Source organism: Amblyomma americanum, chromosome 4 (genome assembly GCF_052857255.1).
Source record: "Amblyomma americanum isolate KBUSLIRL-KWMA chromosome 4, ASM5285725v1, whole genome shotgun sequence".
Lineage (NCBI taxonomy): Eukaryota > Metazoa > Arthropoda > Arachnida > Ixodida > Ixodidae > Amblyomma > Amblyomma americanum.
The window spans coordinates 149,426,350-149,443,822 of NC_135500.1; the positions used below are offsets into that span (position 1 = coordinate 149,426,350).

The 17,473-nt window shown below is 44.4% G+C and overlaps 1 protein-coding gene across 1 annotated transcript in view; it reads right to left on the reverse strand.

Moving 5' to 3' along the window:
* LOC144129874 (fatty acid synthase-like) overlaps positions 1 to 17,473 on the reverse strand; it is a 69,445-nt gene that overhangs the window by 17,590 nt on the left and 34,382 nt on the right. Inside the window, exons 15-22 of the mRNA XM_077663935.1 lie at positions 14,766 to 15,990; positions 13,673 to 13,827; positions 12,603 to 12,812; positions 10,769 to 11,098; positions 8,784 to 8,903; positions 4,106 to 4,461; positions 2,869 to 3,222; positions 764 to 1,007 (exon numbers count right to left, since the gene is read on the reverse strand). Of these exons, the coding sequence (XP_077520061.1) occupies positions 764 to 1,007; positions 2,869 to 3,222; positions 4,106 to 4,461; positions 8,784 to 8,903; positions 10,769 to 11,098; positions 12,603 to 12,812; positions 13,673 to 13,827; positions 14,766 to 15,990 (2,994 nt within the window). The remainder of the gene's footprint in view (positions 1 to 763; positions 1,008 to 2,868; positions 3,223 to 4,105; positions 4,462 to 8,783; positions 8,904 to 10,768; positions 11,099 to 12,602; positions 12,813 to 13,672; positions 13,828 to 14,765; positions 15,991 to 17,473) is intronic.

Genomic DNA, 17,473 nt, shown 5'->3' on the forward strand with positions numbered 1-17,473 from the left:
TGATTCATTTTTGCAACTTTGCACCAACATAACCGATGCAGGCGTATAAGAAAAGCAGGCAGGTGAGCCGATGAGCATCAATTATTTCTTTACTGAAGAAACAAGAACAAAAAGAAACTGAATGTGAAGCGGTAACGCGTGACATGAGTGGGTAGATAGCGCACGTGTACACCTCGCAGAAAGGTATTCAAATAGGTGATATATTCCCGCAATAGAGCCCGAAAAGATTGCCGATAAAGTCCTTGCCTTGATTTTTAATGCAGCATGCTTCGAAATCTCTCTACCTATATCTATGCTTCCCTTTCCAAAGATGTATGTCTGTGTGTATAAAGAGCGTCTTACATTTTCGGCATTTTTCGCATTTTTGGTCATGTCAAGCTAGGTGGCCAACCACTCCTGAAGCTTCTACTGCCTTACAGTGCCCCTGCAACCTGTCGTTTAGGCACCTTTCACTTCAGCCCACGTAGCCTTTCTTGGCGCGTCAAATAATCTCGTAAACCAATCCTGTGTTGCATGTTGGAAAAAACGCGGCTTATGTTAGCCGCTTTAGCTACAAAAAAACGGTTCAGCGATACATATGCAAACACATCATTTCTTCGTACCCACGAACATACCCTCCTAGTTATATCGGCTAATGTAGCATTTACAAACGAGCGCCGAGTGAGCTCTCCATTGATTTTACAGCAGCTGTGCTGCTCCTCAATGGTGCGCTGTATTAATGCTCTGGCCAAGGCCAATGATATCGGTGAGAGTGCTAACTCACCGGGCAGCCCATCCGCCACGCGCCGTTCACAGATGCGCTCCATCACTGAGTTGGCGTAGCCATATGGGGTCTGTCCAACGTTGCCGTGGCCACAGGCGATAGACGAGAAGGCCACGAAGTGGTCCAGCTCCGGACAGAACTTACGCGAGAGTTCATCCAAGTGGTGTGTGCCGTGCACTTTGATACGGCACACAACCTCGAAGAGCTCCGCAGTCTGGTTGTCAAGCAGTGCTTCACGAAGCACCTATAGGGAGAAAGAATGAAGGCTTTAGGAAACCGATTTTCTTGCAATTACATTTTATTTTGCACAGAAGTACAATGGTTCTGCTTATAACAGTGAAGCCGATGGCTTCCATCATATAAATGATGGTATTCGTCCTAATTATACCGGCCATTTTTAGAACTTTATCCGACAGGCTGACCCCTTTTGGAAAGTTACGCAGAAGAGCATTAGGAACACGTGTAAGACACGTGATTTGGTAAAAAGCTGAATCGCATGTTGATACATCATCAACTTCAGCCTGACTACGCCCATTGAAGGACAAAGGCCTTTCCCATATCTCTCCAATTAGCCCTGCCCTGTGCCAGCTGCGGCTGCCACAGGGTGCTTAGATGCAGTCAATTCAGAGCAATCACAAATGAGCCTGGAATCTTTTTCTTATAATGTATAGGCGTCCCTTTAAATTCTGTTCTGGACGCAGCCTGACTTCATCGAAATCTTGCTTACGCCGCACAATGCCATTGCCAGCTTGCCCTCCAATTAGAACAGACGTGTCTTGGCATATACATAATGTTGCGCCAGTAAAACTTCGGAGCATAGGCGAAGTCAGATTTTTACTTGTAGCCTTCTGAGGATGCCTTTATTAAATGCGACATTTTTCTCAACTCTCAATGAAATACTATGAAGGGTTAAAACAAATTCGCAAACGCAAATAGAGCGCATCGTATGCTTAATACTTTTGCGCCCACTGTCGCACATTAGCGACATACCGCTTGCATGTCATTTACTCATTACTTATGGAGTTCAATACAAAGTTTCATACAAAGTCCTCACGCTTTCGGATCAAGAAGTATGGCGTCACTATGAGGAAGCTGTATGAACAAAAATGTGTCGTGAATATTCGACTTCCAGCCAACATTGAACAACTCCTAGTCTCACATTTTGTGATAAGTTTATCCATAGAAGAATGATGTAGCCTTCTTGACTTCGTGAATAATATTGCCCCCGACCAGCACTTAGAATATTTACAGTCATTATTTTAAAAACAAAATATACACTGGATATTTTCAGTGACCATTATAGCAATTAGTTAAACGTGTGCATTTTCTTATAAGTGAGCAGCTTGTTTTCTTTATAGTGTTTCCAGTATGATAATGCATATGGCTGCCACTCATAAAAGAACTTCTTGGCTCTTCTTTCTGAATATTACTTCTGTGTTTCCGTCTGACTTTAACAACCTATTGTAGTGCAGTGCACATATTTCCGAATTCAATGTTTTTGATCCGCTGCATTCATGTTTGCATTATCTGTCTCATTTAGAATGCCGTCTCGAGCGACAGCATGATTTTGGATTACAGCATCGATAAATAAAAAATGTGTTGCAGGTCAAATAAGCACACATTTGTGCTATCAAAATTTTCTACTGTTCCTGGGCCTTCCAGTTAATTTATTCCATACCATCCAGTTGGTCTTTCAAGCAACTGGAAAGGGCAAAAAGTAGTCTAGAATACACAAAGTGCATCCTTGGCGACTAGCATGACAGGAAAATAACAACAGAATCCATGAAGCTGGGAATATCTACATTCAAACTATTTTGAACTAGCTGTTATCGATAGATTTCGTGCATTGTGTCCGGAACACGTCAACACCACACAGCTTAGCTGTTCCAGACAAGAGTTTTGCCCTCTGTACTAGTTGCAAAAATTTACCAAATCCTAATTGCTGCTAACCGATGACATACCCATTTCTAAATTTTTGCGGCACTAAAAATGTTTGATACTTTGAGTGTGGATACACTAGCTAGCATAATGTCGTGTTAATATTCTTTTCTTCGATTCATTTATCATTTGGGCGTTAAAATGTGGTCGTCATGCCTTTCACTAACCAAGGCCAGGTTGAAGATTCCTCCGATGGGTCCGATGGCCAATGCTTCCTCAATGATCACTCGGGCTCCATCTTCCGTTGATGCGTCGGCTGTGCTCACTATGACTTCAACCCCAGATTGCTGCCACCGCCGAAGACACCGTTTCTGGTATCCCGTCCGCACTCCTGAGCGGGAACTGAGCAGCAGCTTACGACAACCGCGGCTCACCATCCATTCTGCAAGTTCCAGGCCGAAGCCCCCTAGACCTCCAATGATAACGTACGACTTCTGCTCATAAAACCATGTGCGCGCAAGCGCTTCCACTACAAGAGGGGATGCTGGGGCCATTTCGGGAGTGCACTCTTCCGGGTGAACCTGCGAACAACGATTTTTCTTGTGTCAGAGGTGGACAGCAAGCAGAGCCCTCTTCAGGCAATGATGTTAGTGTGTCCAGCAGAGCAAAAAAAAACATTAATGTCCTTTCGTGTCTGATCAAGTTTTTTCTGGCAGCCCATTTCAGAAGTCTAGAGGCATGGTCACCGTTACCATAACGAGTCATAAGACAACTGAACTGGGTTTTTTAAAGCAGTAATAGCTGGAAGACGCTGCTTTCCTATAATTACTCTTGATGTTCAAAAATTTTGAAGCGCTGAGAATAAGGACGTCTACACGGCAAAACCTGCAGATCATCACTTTTCAGAGCATCAAAGTTGTGGGGCTGAATCTGACCGAGTTCACGGTTTCTTATCTTTCTGGCAGTCGGGCTGTGCTCAGCCGCTTACTAAAAGGCGATGCCGACAGCCTCATCACGTCTGCTGATCCTTGTAATGTGATGCGTCGATAGTCTGAGAGCATTCTATGGAACTAAGTTGAAGCGTAATTATTAAGTTCAGTTGGTGCATTCGCCTCCCAATCACGCGTTTCGAGTCCAGAATGATATCATTTTCGACTGCGCACCAGGCTAGCCACGTTTCAGGTATTTGGGACTAATGAGTCGTCAGGGCAAGATGGCAGACGCTCGCTTTTTTTTTATTTATACAATGTTCTCTTTTCGTGCAAACTGTGACAACCTGCCTAACTGATTACAGGCAGTACTGACTGTGATCCGGTGCTATTCTTGACCGTCACACCTGAATAGCATTTGCTGTCACGTGCAGCTGAACCCAGGCCGACTCTGCTACAGGATACAACGACGAAACCGTTTACCTGCGATAATTATTCGTTCTCAAGTATCGCTGCAAAATGTCACCTAACTTACTTCCAGTACAACTTTTCCAATGTGCCTTCCGGAGGACATGAAGCGAAAAGCCTCTTCAGCCTTGTCCACGCTGAACGGATTGCTGTCTAATGGTCGCACCACTCCGGAGGCGATGCCCTCTTGGACGAGTTCTTTCAAGCGGCGCTGCTCTTGGACCGCAAACGGGCCCTTCCCATGCACTGTATCCAGCTGAATAGCGCAAAACATGGCCTTCTTGAGGAAAACTGACATGCCCAGCGAAGATTCCTTGGCTAAGTCGCACTTTCCGATTTCCAAGAAGCGGCCGTGGGCCGCCAGGCAGCGCACGCTAGCCTCCAGCTTCTCCTCCGACAGGGAGTTGAGCACGAGGTCCACTCCTGGTACGAAGGAGAAAAGCAATGGCAAATGCTTACTGATGGGGGCTCGACATCGAACCGACAATGCACTCTTCGTAATTTATAACCCGGTGCTTTTCGCTGCCTGCACGCTCTGCCAGTCCCCTGGCGGAAGGGAACGCAATGTTGAAATCATGATCTCTGTGGCCACAGATCCAAGCATTCAAGCCGACGAGAGCAAGTCACCAGAGCAAGTCTGCCTTGTCATCTGATTTCCGCTTCAACCTGAGCAGACACCGAAATACGACTGGTCGCAATGAGCGTTGACGGGCGACCAAATTAAACGCTTATCGAAGGCCGTCAGCTTAGGCCTCGACACCAAACCGACAATGCCCTAATCGTTATTGCTAACGCAGGGGGGTTTCTTGTACAATTCTTCTTGCTGAAAAAATTAAAACGAATGCTTTTTTTGCTGTGTCGCGGCCCCTTCGACACAAGTGATATTGCGCGGAAATTGTTTGGAAAATGCCTGCTCCTTATTTGTCATGCTTATTCTATGTGCATCTTTTGAGTGCGGCCTGGTGACACCGACGCAAATCCAAGTCCCAGAAACTCAACTTGCGAATGCTCTTCTTTGTTCGAAACGATCAAGCGCAAAGATCAAGACCAATTGCAAATACTGAGTAACTTTCTGCAGCTACAGCACTGCGAAGTGAACGTTGATTCGCAACTGAAAGGCTTGAAGAAAAAACTGTCTGCTTGGGGAAAACCAGTTTCCTATGCAACTTTATGTCCTGCACAAGCGCAGAATCAGGACATTAATATGACTGGTATCTCTAATTACACCGCTACCATTGAACTGCCACTGATGATGCGGAAAATGGACCAAGGGGCCATTATCTTTCGTTCTGTGGATTATCTAATTCCCAGTCTGCAGAAATAAAGTGTCTCCTATATCAGAACGCCGCTTGTTCTGATGTTGCATTAGCTTAAAAGATGACTATACAGACGGGCTATCAGACAAGTTAGGTAAAACTATAAATTCAAGACAAAACATGCCGAAGATGGTTAAGTTCTTTACTTAGTGACAAGCTGAAGATTTATCTCAAGAAAATATGGAAATATGCAACATCCATTGACAAACAAGACAGTTCCTATTGTCCGATCTCGACTGCTCACTGTCTAATTGCTCACAATTTAAAAAAAGATAACCACTTTAACATTTGCTAACGATCCACGTTTTCATCAGCTATCGAATACTGCATTGCTGGGCGACCTCCCATGCCTAGACAAAATGTCACACTTAATTATTTCTTGTGACAGTGTCCTGAAAACTTTGCAGGAACTAAAACCAGGACAGCCGCTGGTACTGACAACATGCCAGGTCGTGTGCTCAAAATTTGTACCCCAGTCACAGGCAAATTTCAAGTTGCCCTGTTTAGTATGTCACTATCCTCAAGGCATAGAGATGGCCCTCGTTGCTATGTTTAAACTGCAGACCGGTCTCCCTAACCAGTGTATAGTGTAAATCGTCCTGGCATGTTCTATATATATAACCTTTTTTTTTGCCAAGTTTCAATTGCGAACTAAATTTTAGAATTTTTCGAACGATATTTTTTTCTCTTTTAATTGCGAAAAAACAGGTTGATTGCATACTGCTGGACTGTCAGAAAGATTGCGACACAGTATTACAATCCTTGCTGTAGTTTAATATTTCTTGCCTAGGTCGTCCGAATAACGTCCTACACTGGATAAAAGAGCACCTTCACGGCCACACTCATAAAGTTGTCATCAGCTACGTGCAATCAAACTGCGGATCAGTAACATCTGGCGTACCACAGAGATCCGTGCTGGGACCACTTATTTTAACTTTATAAATGAGATCGGCTCAAAACCGATGCCATGTTCATTTTAGCAGAAAGAAAGTTACCATCTGGAATAGTTCCTTTTAAAATAAAAACCAAATAGCCACGTATGTGGACGTTAAATACTGAGGTGTTTAATTTCTCATAAGTTAACTTAGAAAAAGCATTTTGATTATATAGCTTTGACGGCCGGTCGTGTACTAAGCTTAATTTAAACAAATTCCGCATTGTACTAAATTACGTGGAAGAAGCTGTCTATATCTCAAACGTACGCACAATTTTAGAACATGCAATGGTAGCGTGTCATCCGGCAACTAAAACATTTATCAATAAACTTCAAACCATAAAAAATCATGCAGCATGTTTCTTTTTAAACTCCCATGATCACCACAGTAGAGGCAGCATGTTAGAAAGGCAGCTAGGCTTGTATTTCCTACTACTTCGTCGTACCTTCTTCAGATTATTCTTCTTAAATGACAGTCTGAATTTTAAAAATAGGCATTCGCCATGAAGCTTACCTAGCGTCTCCCGCGTACATAACTCAAAGAGCCGTAAAATGTGGCAATTGTTTTCGGATATCTCTAATTAAATCAGCTTTTTTCTCATGCACAATATACACATAGAACAACCGCCCAAACGAAATAGTTGCATTAGATGACCAGAGCTTTTCTGCTGCTCTTAAAGCACAATTACGGAGACTAACTGACCTATAGTTTTACCATGTACCATAAGACACAGACTCTTTTCCTTATCTTCATTTTAAGCGCTATCACAGGTTTGCACTTTGCCTGTTAGCATTCCATACGTTAAACTTAACATGTGTTGTGCTATACTTACGAGGTGCTTCAAAGTGTTTGTAGCTGCACTGCTGCGTGGTCTGCTCGCGCTTACATGTGTTGAGAATGCTTTTCCTTTTATAACTCATTTTTTGTGCCCCGTACACTAATGCGCAATTCGGCGATTTGTACGTATTGAAATAATTTTTTCTGTATTTCATAGCGCTCACTAATACCTTCAAGGATGCATTTCCAATTAGCCCCAGTAGTAGCTCTTCTTAGTAAACTCCAATAGGGAGTTTTTCCAACATTGAGTTTCTCCAACACGGAGTTTCTCAAGCATGGAGTTTCTCCACAGGAAGTTTCTCCAACAGGGAGTTTCTCCAACATAAAAAAATAACAGACCACCAATTAACAGAATCACCTCCATAAGTGCAATATTGTCCTAATAGGTTCAGAAAGTTGCAAGCCTGGCCTCTCTCGCAACCCTTTATGAGTATCAAAGCCGGTGTGAAGTTGCTTCCTTCTTGAGGCTTCTTGCTCATCTGCATATTTGTAGATTATTTTGGCAGGGGTGCAAAGTATGGCTTTAAGAACCGCTTCAGAAGCACAAAGGCAATTGAATTTCAGTATTGCAATAGGCAAAAACAAAACAGTCTGTGATGTCATGTTGTCACAAAGCAAGCTCCTTCTTTAACTACGTTCCAGACAAACTGTTCAAAAGAAGTTGTATGACAGTGCGCATGTATCAAACTCAAATCCCTGAAAGCCAAATCACAAACTTGAGCGCCGTCGTAAGTCATTCGACGTAAGCAAAACCACTTTGAAGAAATGTGAGCACGAACAAAACATGCTCAGACAGCATGACGCATCCTATTGAGTCAGCTCCCTTTGAAGAACATAGTACGGCAAGGAAACGAAAAATTCTATTGGGACCACCGTGTGCATTCAAAAGGAATTCAGAGGATGAACAAAGCGTAAGTTCGACGTCATTAATAAAGGCACCAAGTTGCAAGCCGCGCACCGCTGTATATACAAACCACCAGACCACATGCGACAATGGAAGCTGAGAGACACAATCGCTTCAATATATACACAAAGGAAATGCTCTTTGTCATAACAACGATCAAGTAAGCAATGCAAGCGATTGGTCACGTATGTAATAGACAAATCTCATTAGAGCACGGATGCATAATTGTTTATTTCTAACACAGTTTCTCATCACCGTTCACGTACGCAGCTCACGTACGCAGCTATCCTCAACCTCATTAAAGGCAGAAGGCGCAAATACCCCCAGCCACACCCTCAGCTAACACAATACGAGGCGACATGCTGGAGAAGACTCCAAACAGGGACCTTCTACAACCTTCATGTCCTACATAAGATGTATCCAGAGCAGTATAGGGATACATGTCCGTGGTGCGGGGCAACCCCCACGCTGCATCATATCACATGGGAATGCATACACAATGTAGCTTTCCGAGGTAACAAAGAGCCAAATGCGGAGCAGTGTGAGGACCGGCTAACCAGCAGCCAGCTTAAGGTCCAAAGGAACCTAGTGAGCCACGCATGCCGGATGGCCAGGGACAGTGGTGCCTTGGACTAGGGGCGCCAACCACGCTCAGCCTGGAAGACATCGGCAGTCTCCGGGCACGCAACCAAGCCTCTCAATTGGAACAATAAAGTTTACTCTCTCTCATTATCGTTTCCACAGTCCACTCACCTTTGCCTTTAGTTTCTCGAAGCACGTGTTCCTCGAAAGACAGGTCGCGCGAGCTGGCGATGTGCCGATCCTCCAGTTGTGGGAAACGGCGCTTAAGAAATTCCCGCTTTTCTTTGGAACCTGAGGAACATGACGCAAGAGTGTGACAGGTGTCACGCACTGGGATCCTGTTCTTTTCCTGTAGGAAAGAGAGCGGCACTGCTTCCGCCATCCGAGAGAGAGAAGACAGGACCAACACACAATCGCACCACTAGAATTTCAGAGACTGCCGCGAAAGCGGTTTCATTTCTTTCGTCCAACTGAAATAAAAGCGTAAAATTTTGGGCACACTTTAGCTTCGCCTAACGAGTATGACGTGATAGCGTTAATGGGTCCCTTCGGCGTTATGCGGTCCTCTTTGCGATCATTTCGCGGACATGGACACTGTTCTTTATTTTATTTGTTATTGTTTACTTTTTCAATTTGTTTTATTTTTATTTGTTTATCATTATTTTTTACCCCAAGATACATAACGTCTCTCCTTAACCAAGTCGAATGAACGTTCCTGACTGGCCGAGAGGCAACGCACCCGGCTCACGACTCAAGGGGCAGTCGTTCGAGTCCCGGCCGACCATTTTTCTCTTCTGGCAGCTGCTTTTCTATATTGAGAGGAAATATTTACTAGCGGTGCGATGACCTCACTGCTATGTAGACCAATGAGGAATTGTGTAATACAAGCCACCACTGTTGTACTGTGTGGTGGTTGTGAGGTGTTTTAAATTGCCGACGCAGAGTCGTGTGGTTGCGACGTCACGTACCTCTTTGCCGATCCTCAGCGCGCCAAAGCCAACTACACGCGTTTCTCCGCTGTAAAGCAGTTTTAACGCTATCGCGTTAAATGCATGATTTCAAGGTGGCTGAAACGGCCTGGCTGTCGTCTCATTCTTCTTATGAATATCGTGCACTGTAGAATACTGACCTGAAGCAAATCCGAGCTAAAATATATCAATGGCAAAGTACGGCGTTACAGAAGTAGTACCTATTATTAAACAAATACGATGTTTCCCTCAATTTTCACCTTCTCTGAATTTTCAAATGTGTGCTTAGCACATGTGGCTACGTTTTTCTGGCATGCTGCTCAGCGGCCATCACCTTCATACAAAATACTAGTAGAATATAACGACAAATTCCTGGGTTGACATATACGTTTACTGAAATTAACGAGAAACGAAATGAAAACGAAAATGACTTTACTACAACAAAAGAGTGCAAGAGTGATAAAAGAAAACCGCATTAAAACCACTTATTTAGTACGTTACGAATTCTATATATGTTTCTATGGACAATGTTTCACCCAAGGTTTGGTTAAATAAGAAACAGTTTTAAGGTAAAATCCCGTTTTCTTCTCTAAATATTCTCGCATTTTAGACGGACATCAAAAATCGGCTAAAATGCGTGAAACGGCGAGCTCCTTAACTTCACACACACAGTTAAGTTGTATAATTTACAGTGAGGCACCTCGGTGTAATTAGTGTTCGAACCACGGCGCTGGTACTGCCCGTATAAACGTTTTGATCATCGCAGATGCGATCCCATCTAGAATAAAAAAAATATTCACTTTGCCACTTCAGCTTAAGATATGTTGGTCCTGTACAGACGCCAAACCGAAACTGCGTGGCAGACGAGCGTACGCAGCCACACCTGCAAGCCCCCATCATCTATCACGTATGCGCACGCTTCCTGCGCGCACTGGTTACCTTATTCCTGTATTACTGCTCGTGTTTTGAGGTAATCGATACTTTTTGGTAATCAATGAAGGTGATGAATAGGCGCTAGTTAATTCGGCGCATTCCCTTTTGAATTGATAGATGACGTAAACCATTCCATACGCACCGTGCACGCCAATGAGAATGTAATCGAAGCTAGCTACACGCTTCAGCAATCACCAGCCTCGAATAGAATCATCTTCCTTAGATGACCTCCAACGGTCGCCATTAGATACTGACCAACGGTAGTGAACACGATGCATCCCATGGAGAGAGCGACGGTGATAGCCGCCTGACCAACGCCTCCGCTGCCAGAGTGGACCAGGAGCGATTCTCCCGGTCGCATGTCGCCTCGCACCAGAAGCGCGTAGTAGGCTGTCGAGTAAGCGGCCGGAACCGTAGACGCTTCCTCGAGGCTCCATGCATCGGGAACCTCCCACAGGAAGTCCGGATCGGCCGCTACGACCGTGGCCATGCCTTGCGCGGCAACCAATCCCATTATCCGGCGTCCCTGAGGATCCCGGCCGGAGAACTCAACGCCAAGGAGGTATTCAGGGATGAGTACGTCATCTGCGCATCGCAGACGCGGAGCCCCGCTTTTGAACGTTTGCTGGTATGGCGCTCCGCTGAAAGCACGGCTGAACTCGCTTTCGCACAGGGCGGCCAGCAACGTGGTGGTTGACTTCAGGTACGGTTAAAGTTACTAACCTCAGCTACCTGGCTCACACGTCATAATATTATGAGTTTTACAATGCAGACAGCTCTCCGTTAGTGCTTGCGCTCCCTTGGACTTTCCGGGTGGTTACGTGCGAACAGGCTCGACGAAAACTTACCAGACCACATCGGTTGCCACACTTGGATATGCAATTCGAATTCGTCCGACTCTGATGAGGGTGAATGTGTATCTCGTCCTTTCATCTTTCAAAATTTATGGTGCTGATAGTATGCTAAGAGCATCACTGCTCGTCCAGCGAACTTTTTTTTAAGACAGCATTCGTGGATATGTAAGCATTTTAAGGCAACCTTAACCACACCCCCTGGTGCCGTGGTAGAGATTGCGCTCTATTCAACCAGCACAAGAAAGCCATGTAGTGCGGGTCGAGGTCCGGCTGAGATACTAGCCGGTGAACCCTCTCATCACAGCCGTGGGGACAAAAACACAAAACCCCACACTCTCGTTGCTTCGTAAGCTGGCCAAAAAAAAAGAAAAAAATACTTCTTTTTCAAAGTAAATCCTGTTAATGAGTGGCGGTTAACACGCCCCTCGTTTTCCAAGTTTTGAATGCAGTTAATTTGCCCGTGATTAAAATTGATTAATTTCTTTACTAGCGCGCCAACACATAAATTTTGTTAAAATCGCTGTTATCCAAGACAACTCTATAATGTGCGCGATAAAGACGCAGAGTTCAGAAGGCAAACATTGCAAGAAAGGTGAACACATGCACACTTCGTGATTAGCCGGTCGTGGGGTCCGCGCAAGTCAAATTCAAGTTTACACTGACATTGTATAAGGCACAGTAAGCCCAAAGATACGAAAATATTTCCTTTCACTTTGTCGTAACCGCCGATCTTGGCGTAGTGGAATTTTTAGTACTATTGCGCGGTCTTTTTAGCGATATAACTTGCCCTCTTATGGCTGCGAAAATTTCTTCCCCGCGGGAAATTCGCTTCTTACTGAAGTTCAATACTTCGAAAAATGCTTTCACCGCGGCCAAAAGTTCTGCATGAGCGGCAACTTTATAACACAAAATAGCGAAATGGATTCTGTTGCAACGACAACCAACAAAGAATGAGCCTTGAGAACATGCTAGCGATATCTAAGAGTACTGTTTGTGTTCCACACTTCAAGCACTTGTTTACCGCCGTCCGAAACTAATAACTTATTAGGCCGCCACATTTTAGACCCAACTAATGACTTCCTCTCAACCAAAAAAAAATTTTTCAGCAGGCTGCATCCTACTAGGCATTTTAAAAGCATTATTCTAGATAAGAAAGACTTTGAAGTCAAACCGCATGCTTTACAACTCAGCAAAGCCTGCTGAGCCGATATTCAGGGTTCTTGCAGCAAACTTACCAAATAATGAACTCGGTGAAAGCTTTCCCGTGGCAAGCATTACGTCACGGAAGTTTAGGGGAGCATAGCAGACACTGCAGAAAACTTTTTCAGGGTGTTCGGAAGGCGTGGTGCAGCTCAGAGGAGACTCTAACCAGTGTAGAGTGGACAGGTCCCCGCGAGTCTGTACGTCTAGAAAGGCGTACTCCGTGTGCTTCCTGGGCTCACCACCTGCAGCATGAATTTTATATTTACATGTATTTTTTATTGTGAGAGCAATACCAATGTAACCATGCGACCAAATCGGCGTCTGTCTGTCGGTCTACAGCCTTGTACAGTGAAGCCTCCACCCTACAGAAGCACCACCCACAACCAGCCATCTCCCCCCCCCCACCCCACGGTCGATCCACAACCCACCGACACCCACCTTCACTTGCCAAAGGCGTCATGTACCACCCATCTACCCACCAAACTCCACTTTCCAGAAGCATCAACCGCCACCAATGCATTTACCGCCACTCTCCACAAGGCATTCATCCAGTAGAAGACAGTGCATCCACTACAAGGTATCCATTCACTGTTTGTTTCTTAGTGTTCTTACTATTAAAATGGCTCAGGTTTAATCGATGCTTCGTCGGCATTATCAGTTTTAAGTTCCTCATGAAGTGACGCTTAAAACTGCACAGATAAATCATTTCACCAACAAACCAATATAAAATTTACGCACACCCGGAGACTTCGTAGGGACTAGAAAACAGGCATGGCTCTTACCTGGTATTCCTTTACATACTTGCTTCGCACTATGAAAATGTCTTCTAAAAAGTGCCTGATCTTTTCCTCACTAAGTGCACCGGTCACCATTTCATTTCGAATGTTCATTACTATCAGTCGCCAGATTAGAGAAATTTTCGGGGCAAATACCTATAACACCTAATATCGCAATTGAATAAACATATCGCCTTGACTCTTTTTAATAAAACAACTCTTTTGATATCTTTTCGCAGCCTGCAGGAACCATTTATGACCCCGAGCCATTCGGAGCCAGAAACTACCAACCAACAACCCGCCAAACTTCGCAACTGCAAACTCACATCGTTGAGTTGTCAGGTGCCTAAAGGATCCCCATTGTCCATCCCGATAGACGTTCATAACTAGGTCTCTCTCCAAGATCTTCTTGTTTTTCAAACTTTCCTGCATCAAGTCGGCTGAGTTGCTCGATGGCCTCTGGCTAGCGTCAAGTAAGCATCTGCGAAAGAAGCACGCATATTTTGCAACAAGGCGAAAGAAAGCCGGGCTAGTTGTTTTTGGAGCATTGTTATTGGATGATTCCATGCGTTGAAAGTTTTGAACAATAATTGAGCAAAAGAAAGAAAAGGAAGCACAGAAAGTCATAAAATAACTGAGGCAATACTTGTCCACGCCTGTCACAGGCAACGCAGTGCCCCGCCGGCTCAACTAGACAGCCACAGATTATAAAACAAGAACACAACGAAACAATCAATTAAAAATTAATAAAACATATAGGTTAAGACAAACTTTCCGCATGATGCGCTCTTTCGTTTCGCTTTATCTTCGACGTTTAATCTATCACTAAATTATATTTCACTTTTTTTTTATGGCCAGATGTCCCACGCATTGTATCAGAACAGACTTCTTTTGGAATAACTATTTTTCTGCTATTGCGGCGCCCATCCGCAGTCATATATAGGGAGTTTTTAGAGCAATTTTTGTATCGATTTATTTCTTGCTTTGTTGCTCGCGGTGAGCCGAAAGTAAAGAAATAAGGCAAATTTATAGGTTTTAAAACCACAATTTCTTGATCACCCTGCTTAACCTTCACGAATGCTTTTACTTTTTATTGCGTTCAGAAAGGATTTCTTCAGTCGTTTTTTGTCTTATTTTTCACATCTTCGGTGACAGAAATATTACGGCGACGGTATGCATACCTGGCACCAGAGCCCGACTGCCCTCCAGTTGACTTTTTAGCAGAGGAATTTCATTAGAAAATTAAACGTGCCGCCTAGTCTACAATAAACCTCATTTTGATATAGCTTCCTTTCCTGCAGTCCGCAACCATTTTACTATAGCATCATTTAAGTATTTCTTTGTAATTAAGGCATTCATCTGCAGTAATAAAATTAAGTCACTGAAAGGAACTTGCAAGAATATGTATTTAAAGCGCACCTTATGCGACTTGTACCTCTCTCCACTCGCAAACAGTTCATCAATCCGACAATGCCGCTCGCACAGGAGTTATCGGCGAGCAACCAAACGTTTTGCCCCATCGGTTCGTTTTCGCACTGGAGAATCTTTGTCTTCAATGTGTCGACCCATTTGAAACTCGAGTTCTCTACTCTGACCACACCTTGATGCGCACCTGCAGCGGTCAAGTTCGGTTTCCTCAGTAGTAGCACCGCCGAGAAGTTGTTAGACTTGCGTCCTACCAAGCAAAAGCCAGAGGCTGCGAACACAGACACAACTATCTCTTTTGCATAGTGTGCTAGCGGAACTTTAGCTTCGTTAGACAAAAACACCTCTGCCGGGGTCAGGGTTGTGCGGTGGCCAAGAAGTATGAATGCACGGTCATTGCAATGCATCGACAAATGTTCAGCCAAAGCCTCTAAACAGCTTATTTCACTGGGAGCATTGCGGACGACGATTAAGTCAGCCTCGCTAAGGTCTGTTCTATTCTTGGAGGTCATGTCCCATACGACTTTTCTGGCACCTTTCGCCACTTCCGTCGACGAGAGACTTTCGGGATTTGGATGCGCAATGATGTACTCGATCTTCAGCGAGGTATTGGACAGAGGCAACAGGGAACAGACCAGAGGCGCCAAAAGCCAGCCGCTTTGTTCAAGGGCTAGTTCCACAACACGGATCCTCTTAGCACTTGTATTTTCTACAGCCACGTCGAGCAGGTGCCTTAGAGGATCCTCTTGGAAGAGGGCTGTGTTGAGGAGATCTTTATCCAGATCGTTCTCACAGGCAGCCAGAGCCGACTGAACAGTAGAAGCCAGAGTCGAAGCAGGGCTCTCCATATTCTTCTCGATGTTGGTAAGAACACGCAGCATAATGCGGCTTTCTTCAGGGGTTTCAATATTCCGGCTGGGCACTTTTCCAGGTGGCTTGCAGCTATTCTTTTCGAGTTTTATGACATCACTCGTGTTCTTTCCGGATGTTGAGATGATTCTCCCCGTGACCACACTGCACATTTCAACGTACTCTCGCACGCAAGTTTCCCGTTCGTGCGCAGATTCCTCGTCGTCAATGTACGGCACAAACTTGTACTCATCGAGGCGTGGCACCGGCTGCTGACGAGGCCGCGGAGCTATGGTTTCTTTTAGGCCTCGTATTGCAACTCCTCCGGCACGGTAAGAATTCAGGCAGCCATCGTGTACCATGTGCATACCTGCAACAACAAAAAAAATGGCTATTGTTTGATGAAGTAATCAGCCGAAAAAAGATGACGAGCCACAAGGGTGGGACACACTACGAGATTCTTTTTTTTTCTTTTTGCTAACTCAAAACTTAGCATGGATGCCAGGAATGGGTTGACAAAGATTTACAGCGAAGAAGAAAAGCACTGCTGAATGGTTCAGAGCTGAACAAGTTCGTACATGTTTAATGCTGAAGCAAGTCTAAAAAAGACGAAGGACCACAAGGGAAATACTTTTTTTTTTTAGTGCTGAACAATTTTTGAATTTTTCCTTAACCCCCACTGTCCTGGCGTGTGCCTTCCTTGTAGTTTGGTGTTTTATCGACTGGTTCCTTCATAAAACACTACCAACTAGCTCAGCTCTCTTTTCTTGTGAAATTGCTATTTTTGCGTACTCTCACGTCATCGGCGGTCATCAAGAAGGCAGTACAAAAAAGAAAGTCGGCGTTAAGCGAAAAATTTACAAAATATTGCGTTCAAGACAGGTGATCAATTATATTCAAAAAAGTTTCCACAAGCGCAAGCGGATACTCATCTGTAAAAAACTATTCCGACTTTTGAAAACGACAAGCACGGAGCTTAAGCGAACGAATTCATTGCAGGAGGTATTATCTCCTTTTTTCAGAAGTTTCGTTGGAAGGAAGGATAAAAAAGTGAAGGGTTAAAACATGAACCAAAATATTGGCCGCATTTTGAATTAGTGACCGAGACAGAACACTGCACTATGAGTTGGTATGACATCGACAGCAGCAAGCTGCGGCTGACTCCTGCAATATTTTCGAACCATACTAGTATTGTAGAAACATTGTAACCACACGACTTCAATGGTTGCTCGGATTTAACTGATTACTTCCTGAGGCGCAGGAGTTCCCCAACCAGATGTTCTCTCTCCACCCCTCCACCCTTGGCCCCGCTATCGGCAGCACCGAGAGATCAGCTAGAACACCCTACGCCCGTGTCACCATCGTTTGTCCCAGTGTGCTACAGAATAGCCACGCTCCATGCCGCAACTCAAGTTTCCATTGCCTATAACCAAAAAATACCTACGTTGAGAAATCCTGCCCTGCATCATTTTGAAACATCCATGCACATTTCTCTGCTTTTGTTCGTAGTAGTTTTCATCAATCATTTTTTATTACCGAAAGTGAAATCAAAAGGCAGGAATTTGTGAAGTAATAACCGTTATGTGTGTTTGTGTTTTTTTTTTCCGCGCTCCACAAGGTATTTCAAGTTGAGGACACCCGTTATAAAAGTTGGTGCTCATCCCCACCTAAGGCACTCTGCAGAAATAAAAAGTTGTTCAGAATCGACTTACAAGTTTCATTTCGTAAAAATCCATCTCTTAAGGCAAGCAAAAGAAGCAAGCTCCTAAATGACTAGATTGCACTCATATCTCCCAAGTAACTTTTGCAAGTAAGGAAAGCGTCAGCTCAACATGACTACCGTATTTGCTCTC